This window comes from Acanthochromis polyacanthus, chromosome 6, assembly GCF_021347895.1.
Source record: "Acanthochromis polyacanthus isolate Apoly-LR-REF ecotype Palm Island chromosome 6, KAUST_Apoly_ChrSc, whole genome shotgun sequence".
NCBI classification, from domain to species: Eukaryota; Metazoa; Chordata; class Actinopteri; family Pomacentridae; genus Acanthochromis; species Acanthochromis polyacanthus.
This window is the reverse complement of record NC_067118.1, coordinates 14,001,242-14,014,661: the sequence shown is the minus strand read 5'-3', so window position 1 is coordinate 14,014,661 and position 13,420 is coordinate 14,001,242. Positions and strand designations below refer to the sequence as shown.

The 13,420-nt window shown below is 41.6% G+C and overlaps 1 protein-coding gene and 1 long non-coding RNA gene across 5 annotated transcripts; one reads left to right on the top strand and one right to left on the bottom strand.

Annotated features, from left to right (window-relative positions):
* Window positions 1-249: 249 nt before the first annotated feature.
* On the bottom strand, window positions 250-2,305 carry LOC127534383 (uncharacterized). Of its 2 annotated transcripts, XR_007942494.1 has the most exons (4): window positions 2,190-2,305; window positions 1,101-1,166; window positions 814-935; window positions 250-285 (listed from the first exon to the last, which is right to left on the bottom strand). It is a non-coding gene; the product is annotated as an uncharacterized LOC127534383 (long non-coding RNA). The 2 variants fall into 2 exon arrangements; XR_007942495.1 differs by lacking the exon at window positions 1,101-1,166.
* A 1,772-nt stretch (window positions 2,306-4,077) lies between these two features.
* On the top strand, window positions 4,078-12,834 carry LOC127534368 (nuclear factor 7, brain-like). 3 transcript variants are annotated; one of them, XM_051949388.1, is made up of 4 exons: window positions 4,080-4,174; window positions 4,688-4,741; window positions 8,485-8,812; window positions 8,896-10,302. In XM_051949388.1, the coding sequence occupies exon 4, from the start codon at window positions 8,911-8,913 to the stop codon at window positions 10,300-10,302; it is 1,392 nt and encodes a 463-aa protein (XP_051805348.1). In that variant the 5' UTR covers window positions 4,080-4,174; window positions 4,688-4,741; window positions 8,485-8,812; window positions 8,896-8,910. The 3 variants fall into 3 exon arrangements, 2 of the variants coding, with proteins under 2 accessions (XP_051805349.1, XP_051805348.1); XR_007942472.1 differs by lacking the exons at window positions 8,485-8,812; window positions 8,896-10,302 and adding an exon at window positions 12,451-12,834; XM_051949389.1 differs by lacking the exon at window positions 4,688-4,741 and having other exon boundaries at window positions 4,078-4,174; window positions 8,485-10,302.
* The last annotated feature ends 586 nt before the right edge of the window (window positions 12,835-13,420 follow it).

Sequence of the window (13,420 nt, the reverse complement as noted above, 5' to 3'; positions counted from 1 at the left end):
TTTAGTGTCAGTTTTTCAGATGTTTCTCCTCCTAATCGTCATGTTTCTAACTGCTGGACTGATGAAGTTCTGAAAAAGTCCATTAAAAAGTGATAAATCTGGATCCACCTCTATGGACTTCAAGGACCTGGAATGTTCTAAGTGAGATTAAACTTAAAGACTGGAAGCAGGAAAGGAGAACGTCGCCTGGAGAAAGCTCTAGAGTAGATCTACCGACAACTGGAGAAAGTTCTAGACTAGACCTACCAACACCTGGAGAAAGCTCTAGAGTAGACCTACCGACAGCTGGAGAAAGTTCTAGACTAGACCTACCAACACCTGGAGAAAGTTCTAGAGTAGACCTACCGACAACTGGAGAAAGTTCTAGACTAGACCTACCAACACCTGGAGAAAGTTCTAGAGTAGACCTACCGACAACTGGACAAAGTTCTAGAGCAGACCTACCAACAACTGGCCAAAGTTCTAGAGTAGACCTACCGACAACTGGAGAAAGTTCTAGACGAGACCTACCAACACCTGGAGAAAGTTCTAGAGTAGACCTACCGACAACTGGAGAAAGTTCTAGACTAGACCTACCAACACCTGGAGAAAGTTCTAGAGTAGACCTACCGACAACTGGACAAAGTTCTAGAGCAGACCTACCAACAACTGGCCAAAGTTCTAGAGTAGACCTACCGACAACTGGAGAAAGTTCTAGAGTAGACCTACCAACACCTGGAGAAAGTTCTAGACTAGACCTACCAACACCTGGAGAAAGTTCTAGACTAGACCTACCGACAACTGGAGAAAGTTCTAGACTAGACCTACCAACACCTGGAGAAAGTTCTGGACTAGACCTACCGACAACTGGAGAAAGTTCTAGAGTAGACCTACCAACACCTGGAGAAAGTTCTAGAGTAGACCTACCGACAACTGGAGAAAGTTCTAGAGTAGACCTACCAACAACTGGCCAAAGTTCTAGAGTAGACCTACCGACAACTGGAGAAAGTTCTAGAGTAGACCTACCAACACCTGGAGAAAGTTCTAGACTAGACCTACCAACACCTGGAGAAAGTTCTAGACTAGACCTACCGACAACTGGAGAAAGTTCTAGACTAGACCTACCAACACCTGGAGAAAGTTCTAGAGTAGACCTACCGACAACTGGAGAAAGTTCTAGAGTAGACCTACCAACACCTGGAGAAAGTTCTAGACTAGACCTACCAACACCTGGAGAAAGTTCTAGACTAGACCTACCGACAACTGGAGAAAGTTCTAGACTAGACCTACCAACACCTGGAGAAAGTTCTGGACTAGACCTACCAACAACTGGAGAAAGTTCTAAAGTAGACCTACCAACAACTGGAGAAAGTTCTAAAGTAGACCTACCGACACCTGGAGAAAGTTCTAGACTAGACCTACCAACAACTGGAGAAAGTTCTAGACTAGACCTACCAACAACTGGAGAAAGTTCTAGACTAGACCTACCAACAACTGGAGAAAGTTCTAAAGTAGACCTACCAACACCTGGAGAAAGTTCTAGACTAGACCTACCAACACCTGGAGAAAGTTCTAGACTAGACCTACCGACAACTGGAGAAAGTTCTAGAGTAGACCTACCAACAACTGGAGAAAGTTCTAAAGTAGACCTACCGACAACTGGAGAAAGTTCTAGACTAGACCTACCAACAACTGGAGAAAGTTCTAGAGTAGACCTACCGACAACTGAAGAAAGTTCTAGAGTAGACCTACCGACAACTGGAGAAAGTTCTAGAGTAGACCTACCAACAACTGGACAAAGTTCTAGAGCAGACCTACCAACACCTGGAGAAAGTTCTAGACTAGACCTACCAACAACTGGAGAAAGTTCTAGAGTAGACCTACCGACAACTGAAGAAAGTTCTAGAGTAGACCTACCGACAACTGGAGAAAGTTCTAGACTAGACCTACCAACAACTGGAGAAAGTTCTAAAGTAGACCTACCAACACCTGGAGAAAGTTCTAGACTAGACCTACCAACACCTGGAGAAAGTTCTAGACTAGACCTACCGACAACTGGAGAAAGTTCTAAAGTAGACCTACCGACAACTGGAGAAAGTTCTAAAGTAGACCTACCGACAACTGGAGAAAGTTCTAGACTAGACCTACCAACAACTGGAGAAAGTTCTAGAGTAGACCTACCGACAACTGAAGAAAGTTCTAGAGTAGACCTACCGACAACTGGAGAAAGTTCTAGAGTAGACCTACCGACAACTGGAGAAAGTTCTAGAGTAGACCTACCGACAACTGGAGAAAGTTCTAGAGTAGACCTACCAACAACTGGACAAAGTTCTAGAGCAGACCTACCAACAACTGGCCAAAGTTCTAGAGCAGACTTACCTCTACTTTCACCTCTATGGATCTCATGGACCTGGAACTCTGGTGTTACGGGCTCAGCTTGGCCCTTGTTGGTAACGCCGCCTCTCGTGCTCCTCTGCTTTACTTTGTCTAATTTTGTATGCAAATATGCTGCTTGGAGACTTGTGTGTGATTGGTGACGCTGTGGACCCTGCGAAATGTTGTGGCTCCTCCCTCCGGTCCTGGTTGGTCCCTGAGTTCTTGCCTCGGTTCAGTCCTGCGGTTGGCTTCTCCACCTGTGCCCTCAGCCAATCATCTGTGGCCACCTGGTTCTGACACGCCCCTTAAATTTGAACTGTTTCCAGCTGCTCGGGGGCTGGGCTCATTTGGCCCAGTCCCTCGTTTGTGCTGTGTCTCCCCGTTTTGTTCTATCACCCTGGCTAGCCTTGTTTATTTTGTGACTTGTATTTCAGTTGAGACACTTGTTTTGTTTAGTTTTCTTGAGCCTTTGTTGTATATGGTTAAAGAAGCTAAATTTGAGTTAAATTAGTTGACTTAGTTAAATCCTTATTTTTGTTATTTAATTAGTTACTTTTATTGTTTGTTAAATATCATTTGTATCATTTGTATTTACCCTTTTGGGACACCTTTTGTTGTATTACCTACTTTATTAATTATTAAAGTTACAATTTTAGTCTTCCATTTTACACCTTGGTTTCTTGTATTGTTTCCTGCCCCATACCCCTTAGCGCCACCGGCAGGACGTAATATCTGGAAATACTCCCAGCATGAAGGTAGAACTCTGATCATTGATGAAGTTACTGGAGATGAAGAACCCAGTGGTTTGTGGGAGTGATTTTGCATCTTTTAGTGGAGATTTTGTGTCTTCTTGTGGCATATTTAATCCTTATGTGGTGATTTGGGGTCATTTTGTGGTAGTTTGGACCCTTTTTGGGGTAATTTCAACGTGGTAATTGTGCATCTTTTAGTGGAGATTTTGGGTCTTTTTGTGGTATATTCACCCATGTTTGTGGTGGTTTGGGACCATGTTGTGATAAATTTATGTGATTTTTGTGGTAATTTTGGAGTTTTTGTGATGATTGAGCGTCTTTCTGGGCATTTTGCTTCTTTTAGTGCAGATTTTGGGTCTTTCTGTGGTTTACTCATTTGTTTTTGTGGTGATCTTGGCCCTTTTTTGTGGTAATTTTGCAACTTTTGGGGTGTATATGTGTCTTTCTATGGTTATTTTGTATCTTTTGTGGTAATTTTGCATCTTTCAGTGGAGGTTTTGTCTCTTTTTTATATTTAGCCTTTATTTAAACAGGTAATCTCATTGAGACACCAAGTCTCATTCCCAGGAGAGACCTGTTCTTAAATAACACAAGACAACACTGAGTTCAGTGGCGTCACTAGGCCTATTTTAGGGAGGCTTCAGCCCCCCTAATATATTCTTAAGCCCCCCCTAAATAATTTTGTTAATTTATTTTTTTAAAAAGTTGTTTTTGGTTTTTTTTTTTACAAAAAAGTGCCAAAAAGTTCCATATAATGTCACCAGAATATGAGTTTAAATACATAATCACATAACCAGTCATTTTTAACTTAGATACGATCATAAATCTTAGTTTCTCTTCACTTCATAGTGGAAGGCAGAGAGTCCGAGTCAGTGCGTCGTTGTCCAGTCCATTCCACTTGTTCATATGGAGCACGCCCACATCACTGAAATCCAGTCCACGTTTTCCCTCCAACCTCGGCTGCTGGTACCTCCAGGATGTGTTTACCGGGAGGAGCACACAGAACGGAGGAGAGCAGCATGAGGAGAACGTGAACAAGAATGGATATACGAAATGTTTTCAGGAGAGTAAGTATTCATCACTGCTGATAGTAACAATAAGTTAGCTCCAGCCCTCCAGCTAACAGCAGAAAGTCCCATGTAATTAATGAACCAAATGCTCCCTGTTTGACAAATAAAAACCTGGCTTGTTCACTCTGTAGGACAGAGCCCCCTGTAAAGGAGGCAGTGTGAGATGCTGCTGTATTTCTGTGCACGTCTTAACTTTGTTGTTCTGTGGTCAAAAGTGACATTTCAGCTCTAAAAGAACGCTGCTACTTAGCTAGCTAGTTAGTCTGAAATGCACTGTGAAGGTTCTGGTTGTTCATAGAGTTGGGTGTGCACTCTTTTTTTTTTTTAACCATATACTATCTTTGGGGTGACTTCCTTCTGGAGCATCAGCTCCAGCATCAGACACACACAGTGAAACAGGAGCTGAGCTCATTCACGTATGATTATGTGAATAATGATGATAATAATGATAATAATAATAATAATAATAATAATAATGATAATAATCACTCCACCCCTATTGACCTGTAGGAGTCAGGGCAGAGGAGCAGAGAGAGTGAGAGGGGAGAAATCTCTACTGGAAAGGTGAGTCTGAAGGATTTTACAGGAGAGAGTCATTTGTGATGCAGACAGTCTTGGATTTTTATGGAACTTGATATGAATATGAAATATGAAACATTTCAGTCCAGGTGCACCATATAAGACTTATTTAACTTGAGCTTTTATTTACAGTTCCTTGTGAAAGTATTCGGCCCCCTTGAACTTTTCAACCTTTCGCCACATTTCAGGCTTCAAACATAAAGATATAAAATTTTAATTTTTTGTCAAGAATCAACAACAATTGGGACACAATCGTGAAGTGGAATGAAATTTATTGGATATTTTAAACTTTTTTATCAAATAAAAACCTGAAAAGTGGGGCGTCCAATATTATTCAGCCCCTTTACTTTCAGTGCAGCAAACTCACTCCAGAAGTTCAGTGAGGATCTCTGAATGATCCAATGTTGTCCTAAATGACTGATGATGATAAATAGAATCCACCTGTGTGTAATCAAGTCTCCGTATAAATGCACCTGCTCTGTGATAGTCTCAGGGTTCTGTTTAAAGTGCAGAGAGCATCATGAAGACCAAGGAACACACCAGGCAGGTCCCAGATACTGTTGTGGAGAAGTTTAAAGCCGGATTTGGATACAAAAAGATTTCCCAAGCTTTAAACATCTCAAGGAGCACTGTGCAAGCAATCATATTGAAATGGAAGGAGTATCAGACCACTGCAGATCTACCAAGACCCGGCCGTCCCTCTAAACTTTCACCTCCAACAAGGAGAAGACTGATCAGAGATGCAGCCAAGAGGCCCATGATCACTCTGGATGAACTGCAGAGGTCTACAGCTGAGGTGGGAGTCTGTCCATAGGACAACAATCAGTCGTACACTGCACAAATCTGGCCTTTATGGAAGAGTGGCAAGAAGAAAGCCATTTCTCAAAGATATCCATAAAAAGTCTGGTTTGAAGTTTGCCACAAGCCACCTGGGAGACACAGCAAACATGTGGAAGAAGGTGCTCTGGTCAGATGAAACCAAAATCCAACTTTTTGGCCACAATGCAAAATGATATGTTTGGCGTAAAAGCAACACAGCTCATCACCCTGAACACACCATCCCCACTGTCAAACATGGTGGTGGCAGCCTCATGGTTTGGGCCTGCTTTTCTTCAGCAGGGACAGGGAAGATGGTTCAAATTGATGGGAAGATGAATGGAGCCAAATACAGGAGCATTCTGGAAGAAAACCTGTTGGAGTCTGCAAAAGACCTGAGACTGGGATGGAGATTTATCTTCCAACAGGACAATGATCCAAAACATAAAGCCAAATCTACAATGGAATGGTTCACAAATAAACGTATTCAGGTGTTAGAATGGCCAAGTCAAAGTCCAGACCTGAATCCAATCCAGAATCTGTGGGCAGAGCTGAAGACTGCTGTTCACAAACGCTCTCCATCCAACCTCACTGAGCTCCAGCTGTTTTACAAGGAAGAATGGGCAAGAATTTCAGTCTCTGGATGTGCAAAACTGATAGAGACATACCCCAAGAGACTTGCAGCTGTAATTGCAGCAAAAGGTGGCGCTACAAAGTATTAATGCAAAGGGGGCCGAATAATATTGGACGCCCCACTTTTCAGGTTTTTATTTGTTAAAAAAGTTTAAAATATCCAATAAATTTTGTTCCACTTCATGATTGTGTCCCAATTGTTGTTGATTCTTGACAAAAAATTAGAATTTTATATCTTCATGTTTGAAGCCTGAAATGTGGTGAAAGGTTGAAAAGTTCAAGGGGGCCGAATACTTTCACAAGGCACTGTATTTGAGTAATGATTGGAAAGTGGAGATAGCCAAGAGAGAGCTATATAAGCCAAATATATGACATAAATAATTTTGCTAGTTTTGGACCTAATATGACTGTTTTCACTGGTTGGATTAAAGAAGACTAAGACCAGGAGCACTGTGGCTCTAGAGGGAACACTCTCCTCTATTATGAACATTAAAATGGCTGGTTTGGAGCCATGCAATAAATGGGAACCCCCCCCCCCAGAGATCATCAAGGCTTCAAAAACGGCCACCAGGGAGTACAACATGGCTCACAAAAAATCATTTTTCCCTGTTCTTTTCCTGTTCCTGTTTACAATTGTGCCATTTATTCTGAGTTGACAGTCTTTATTATTTATTTTGGGCCTCGTTAATAAGTTATTCATTCATTTAGTCCTGGTTTAGTCCATGTCACTCTGCTCCTGTGGGACAGAGTTCAGTGTCTGATTGTAATTCTGTTCCGTGAATAGATAATTTAAGTTATAAAGATGTTTTGTTTGTGCTTAAGCACTTTTTATTGTTTAGTTGCTGATGTGGTCAAACTGAAGCTGTTGTTCATTAAAATCCTCCAAGACAAATGTTAAAGTGGTTGCTGGAGTTATTTCAGTTCTGCAGATATTTATGGAAAATGCTGAAATGTGTTGAGCTCATCCAGCCACAGAACTTTCATCCATATTTTACATGAAGAACCATTTTCAATACTGCCTGCTGTTGCAGGTTTTTTTTTTGCCTTTTTTTTTTTAGCTCAATGTTTTGTTTTGTTTTTTCCCTCTATAATAAGATTTTAACAAAATGCTCATAAAATATACCAGAATGCAGGAAATAGGATCACTAATTTTCAACATTTTCTGGGGGAGGACCCCCACACCCCCCATCAGCATCCTGCACAAACCAAATCTCACTCTGAGGTCTGGTCACAAGTTGACAGCTCTGAGTTATTGTGTTGTGAGCAAAAGTCATGGACACTGTGGTGTAAAACATGTACACAGTAAAGTATCTCTGAGTAAATCTAAATCTTAATGTGGAAAAGCAATTTCTCAGTTTTTGTTAGCTGTAAAATTAAACGTTCGCTCACATCCTGTGCATCTCCTGGGGGCTAAGCCCCCCCCCCCGTTCTTAAAACCTAGTGACGCCTCTGACTGAGTTACTGATAAACAGCATCAAAGGACCTACAATAGACAATATAAGAACACAATATAACACTAGGTTCCAGACAAACAGGGTCATAAAAACACAACATAGACATTAAAATGAATGTGCAAAGCGCCGAGCAGTGAAGCTAAATGTAGAAACACTAAGAGCATGAACAAGTCCTAAAAGATGGGATTTCCTTCGTGTTTAAAAAACGTTTGCAGTTTTCCAGGGGGGTCAGTGGGTCAGATTCAGAGTCTGCTGTAGTGAGTTCCAGGCTGAGGGAGCAGAGGAAGAAAAAGCATGTGAGGGGACGATGAAAGTCACGAAGTCCTGGGAACACAGACGATGACTGAAGCGTTTACATGACATGAAAGAGGACAAATATGTGGGCAGCAGACCAAGGATGGACGAGTAAATGAAGTGATACCAGTGGAGAAGTCTGGGCGTGGACAGTGATGACCAGTTAACCAGAGAGTACAAAGTGCAGTGAAAGGTCTACAGGCTGTTATAAATCTAAGAGCTCCATGATAAGCAGCAGCCAACAGTTTAGAGAGTGGGTTGGCTCATTCTTTCTGTAGTTTATTTACCTCTTTATGAGGTAATATTGCCTTTTTCTAGTAATTCTGGGCTTTAGCTAAAATGAAACACCAAATTTTAGAGCTTTTAACCAGATTTTCAAGAAACAGTCAGCTGCTGTTAGAACATTTGTACAAATTTATTCCAGTGTCAAATGAAATAAAATGCCTGATGTCATTCTAATCACCTGATCAGGAAGATTTCACATCGTGTTTATTAACCACGTTAACATGCTGAACTTTCTCCATCCTGGAGGTGGACATCAACCCTCCACTCCAGCTCCTGCTAGGTCTCTGTGCTGCCTTCAAGGTCCCGTTAACAGCCGTTAACTTGAAACTTCAGGGCAGTTTAGAGCTCTGTTTACTGATTAAAGTCCCTCCTTCATGCAGAGGTGTTAAAGCTGAACTTAGACCTTTGTAACTACCTGCTGCTGCCTGCTGACGTGTCAAAGCCTGAAACAACCCTTCACACAAACAGGAAGCAGTTTGTGATGCTTCCTGAGTAAAGAGACGATCAGACGGAGCTTCAGCGTCCTCAGACTGAGTCCAGCTACAACTCTGCTGCTTCCAGACAAACACTGAAGGTGAGTCTGAGCACAAACACCACTCAGAGTCACAGCAGCTTCCAGAGAACGCAGTGACTCACTGGACTCTGCTGTGTTTCCAGCTTCACTCAGAACAAATGGCTTCCAGATCAGAGGAGGATCTCTGCTGTCCGGTCTGCCATGAGGTCTTCACAGATCCTGTTCTTCTGTCGTGTAGCCACAGCTTCTGTAGAGAATGTCTGAAGACCTGGTGGAGGCAGAAACCAACACACGACTGTCCAGTTTGTAAGAGAAGATCTTCTAAAGAACATCCACCTCGTAACCTGGTTCTAAAGAATCTGTGTGAGTCGTTCCGGCAGCAGAGAGCTCAGAGATCTTCAGAGTCTCTCTGCAGTTTCCACTCTGAGAAACTCAGACTCTTCTGTCTGGACCATCAGCAGCCAGTGTGTCTCGTCTGCAGAGATTCAGAAAAACACTCCAACCACAGGTTCAGACCCATCGATGAAGCAGCTCCACAACACAGGAAGGACCTTCAGGAAACTCTGGAGCCCTTAAAGGAGAAGCTGAAGGTTTCTGAAGGACTTAAAGTGGAGTTTGATCAAACAGCAGAACACATTAAGGTCCAGGCCCGACACACAGAGAGGCAGATCAAGGAGCAGTTTGAGAAGCTTCACCAGTTTCTGAGAGAGGAAGAGGAGGCCAGGATGGCTGCACTGAGGGAGGAAGAGGAGCAGAAGACTGGGAGGATGAAGGAGAAGATGGAGGCTCTGAGCAGAGAGATAGCAGATCTTTCAGACACAGTCAGAGCCACAGAGGAGCAGCTGAGAGCTGAAGACGTCTCATTCCTGCTAAACTACAAGGCTGCAGTGGAAAGAGTCCAGCGCTGCCTCCTGCTGGAGGATCCACAGCTGCTCTCAGGAGCTCTCATAGACCAGGCCAAACATGTGGGCAACCTGAGCTTCAACATCTGGAACAACATGAAGGACGTGGTCTCCTACACTCCTCTCATTCTGGACCCAAACACTGCACATCCAGAACTCATCCTGTCTGAAGATCTGACCAGTGTGAGACGAGGAGGTTATCAGAAGCTTCCTGATAATCCAGAGAGGTTTTCTGGTTACTGCTTTGTTCTGAGCTCTGAAGGCTTCAACTCAGGAACTCACAGCTGGAATGTGGAGGTTGGAGACAGTAAAGACTGGTCACTGGGTGTGGTAGAAGAGTCTGCCCAGAGGAAGGGAGGCATATGGTCTGGATCATGGAGAATAAGGTTCTGTATAGATAAATACTTAGCACGGTCACCTCCAGCTTCCCCCACTGATCTCTCAGTGCAGAAGAAGCTCCAGAGGATCAGAGTGAATCTGGACTTTACCAGAGGAACGCTGTCGTTCTCTGATGCTGACACTGAAACTCTCATCCACACCTTCAACCACACGTTCACTCAGAAGATGTTTCCCATCATTTGTATTTATGATGGTGAAGTAAAGATTCTACCAGAGAAGGTCTCAGTCAGAGTGGAACAGAGCAGATAAAGAAGATGAGAACATTTGTGATGTTCCAGAGCTGAACAAACCACCTGATGGACCTGATCATCAGACTGTTGTTGGATGTGAACGTTGGGTGGAGGAACAGCTGGAGGAGAACATCTGCTGGTAGAAGATCAGCCGCCTTAAAGCCACACATGTTCTCATGTTTGATTCCAGCTGTTAGAATCATCTGGAAACGTCTTCACAGCAGAGTCAGGCTCATTTCTACCACCTGGAACGTTCCTGGACATCAGGTTTAGATGAAAACTCACTCTGCTGCTCCTGAGAGGATTTTTAGACCTGAAATATGGAAAATATCTCCTGGTTTCTGCTGAACTTCTGCTGCTGTTGATGCTCATTCTGGGTTTGGCTCCAATAAAACATCAGATTTTACAGATTTTAACCACAGTTTGGAGAAACAGTCAGTTTGGCTGCATTTGTACAGATTTCCTGTTTCTTTGTGGTAATTTTGGGACTTTTTGTGGAATTTGGTCTCTTTGTGGTGACTTTCCAGTTATTTTCACTTATTTAGTTTCAGTTTTTCCCAGAACTCAGATGTTTCTCCTCCTGAACGTCACGGTTCTGCTCAGAAATGATGGAAAGAGTCCATTAATAAGTGACAAATGTGGAGCCACCTCTATGGACTTCAAGGACCACAGCTACACTAAAATAGTCTTACAGTTCTCAGAATTTCTCAGAAATGGCTAAAAAAAAACTGTTGTAAATGACAAAGGTTTCCAGAATTACACTAAATTGTCCCAAGTTTATTCAAACTTGTCCAAACAGTGACATTATGTGTGATTTTATGAGGAATGTGGCTTTATATCACAGGAGCTTATTTTTATGTATTTTTATCTCCTATTTACTTTTTCTTTGACTGTAAAGCACTTTGTCATTTTTATCTGTGAAAGGTGCTATATAAATAAACTTTACTTACTTAATTTTGGCTCTTTTGGGGAAATTTTTCAAGTTTTTTGTGCCAAATTTGAGTTTTTGTCACAGTTTTACCTGTTTTGTTGTAATTTTGATCCTTTTTGTGATATTTTGAGTGTTTTTGTGGCACATTTGAATTTTTAAGGGTAGCTTTGAGTCTTTTGGGGTGATTTGGGCCATTTTATAATTATTATAGTGTCAGTTTTTATCAGAACTCAGATGTGATTCTCCTCCTAAATGTCATGGTTCTGTCTGCTGGACTGATGAAGTTCTGAAAAAGTCCATTAAAAAGTAATAAATGTGGAGTCACCTCTCTCTGATCATTGATGAAGTTGCTGGAGATGAAGAACCAGATGTTGTTGGGGCTGATTTTGCTTCTTGTAGTGGAGATTTTATGTCTTTTTGTGCTGATTTTAGGTCTTTTTGTTGTAATTTTGCGTCTTTTTGTGCTGATTTTAGGTCTTTTTGTTGTAATTTTGCGTCTTTTTGTGCTGATTTTGCATCTTTTGGGGTGATTTTGTCTCTTTGTGGTACATTTTGCATCTTTCTGTGGAGATTTTGTGTCTTTTTCTGGTGTATTTTGTGTTTATTTGCCATTTTGTCTCTTTTTGTGGTTATTTTTGCATCTTTCTGTGGAGATTTTGTGTATTTCTTTAGTATTTTCATCTATTTTTGTGTTGATTTTGGAACTTTTGGGGTTATTATTTCCTGCTGGGGCCTACAATGCTGGGTCATCATTGAAAATGAGAAATTGTTCTCAGCTGATCTTACCTGCTAAAATAAAGAGTTAAGAAAACTGTGTCTTTCTGTGGTGATGTTCCATTTTTTGTACTGATTTTAGGATCATTTGGCGTCACCCTAAACCTGTTTGTGGTAATTTTGCATCTTTCACTGGAAGTTTTGTCTCTTTGTGTGCTATATTTACCTCTTTATGCGGTGATTTTGTGTCTTTCTGTGGTATATTCACTCATTTTTGTGGTGATTTGGATCATTTGGTGTCATCCTGCACACTGTTTGTGGGGATTTTGTCTCTCTGTCATCCTAACAACGTGTGGAGGGAAGATCTCTGATGGTTCTGGATATTTAGGACAACAAGGACGATAGAAGGGCTCAGATAACAGATATTTATTCTCTGACAGATATTTAAACTAACAGATATTTATTCTCTAACATATTTAAACTATCAGATATTTAACTGTGGTCTAAACTGTGATCTTCCAGGGACTAAGCTGCAGGTTGTGTTGGACGGAGGCCTGAACACAAACATCTTCTGGTCTGTTGAGGTAAACTGTTGAGAGAGAAGCAGCTGTTTGGACGAACAGGAAGCAGCACAAAGGCTTTAAATGAGACGCTTCGGCTTCCAGTGACCTTCATCCCGACACGCTGAGACGCCTCACACCTCCACATCCTCCAGGAGGCCGTCAGACTACCGGCCATCACTTCCACCTCCAAGCTTCTACCTGCAAGGTCAGTGAGAGCTCCGTCTGTCCTCCCCGTTAAATATTCATGAAGCAGCAGCAGTTTAAGGCGATGCCAGAGAACGTTATCGCCTCCATGTTAACGACCATCAGGTGACAACAGACGAGTTCCTGTGAAGTCTGAAGACCGTCCTGAAGCTGGAAGGAGCTCCGTCTGAGAACATCTCCAGGAGGAAACTCTGGAAGCAGCACCTTCAAGTCAGTTTAATTCACCACCGTCTCATTTATAACAACAATAATAAGACTTTATTTATATAGAAAACCGATACGACCAAGACATGATTCAGAGCAGTCACATAAAATAGTGAAAATAAGTGAAATGAATAATTATCTAGATTAGCGCTCATTTCAAACTAAACATTAAGAACTCTTTTCTCTTTTTGTGCTGATTTTACATATTTTTATGTTTGTTTGTTTTCTGTCTGTTTGAGATAATTTTGTCTTTTTGAGGTAATTTTGTCTTTTTGAGGTAATTTTGTCTTTTTGAGGTAATTTTTTGTCTGTTTGAGGTAATTTTGTCTTTTTGAGGTAATTTTGTCTTTTTGAGGTAATTTTTTGTCTGTTTGAGGTAATTTTGTCTTTTTGAGGTAATTTTGTCTTTTTGAGGTAATTTTTTGTCTGTTTGAGGTAATTTTGTCTCTTTTTGAGGTAATTTTTTGTCTGTTTCAGGTAATTTTGAATCTTTCAGTGTTAATTTTTTTTGTCTTTTGAGG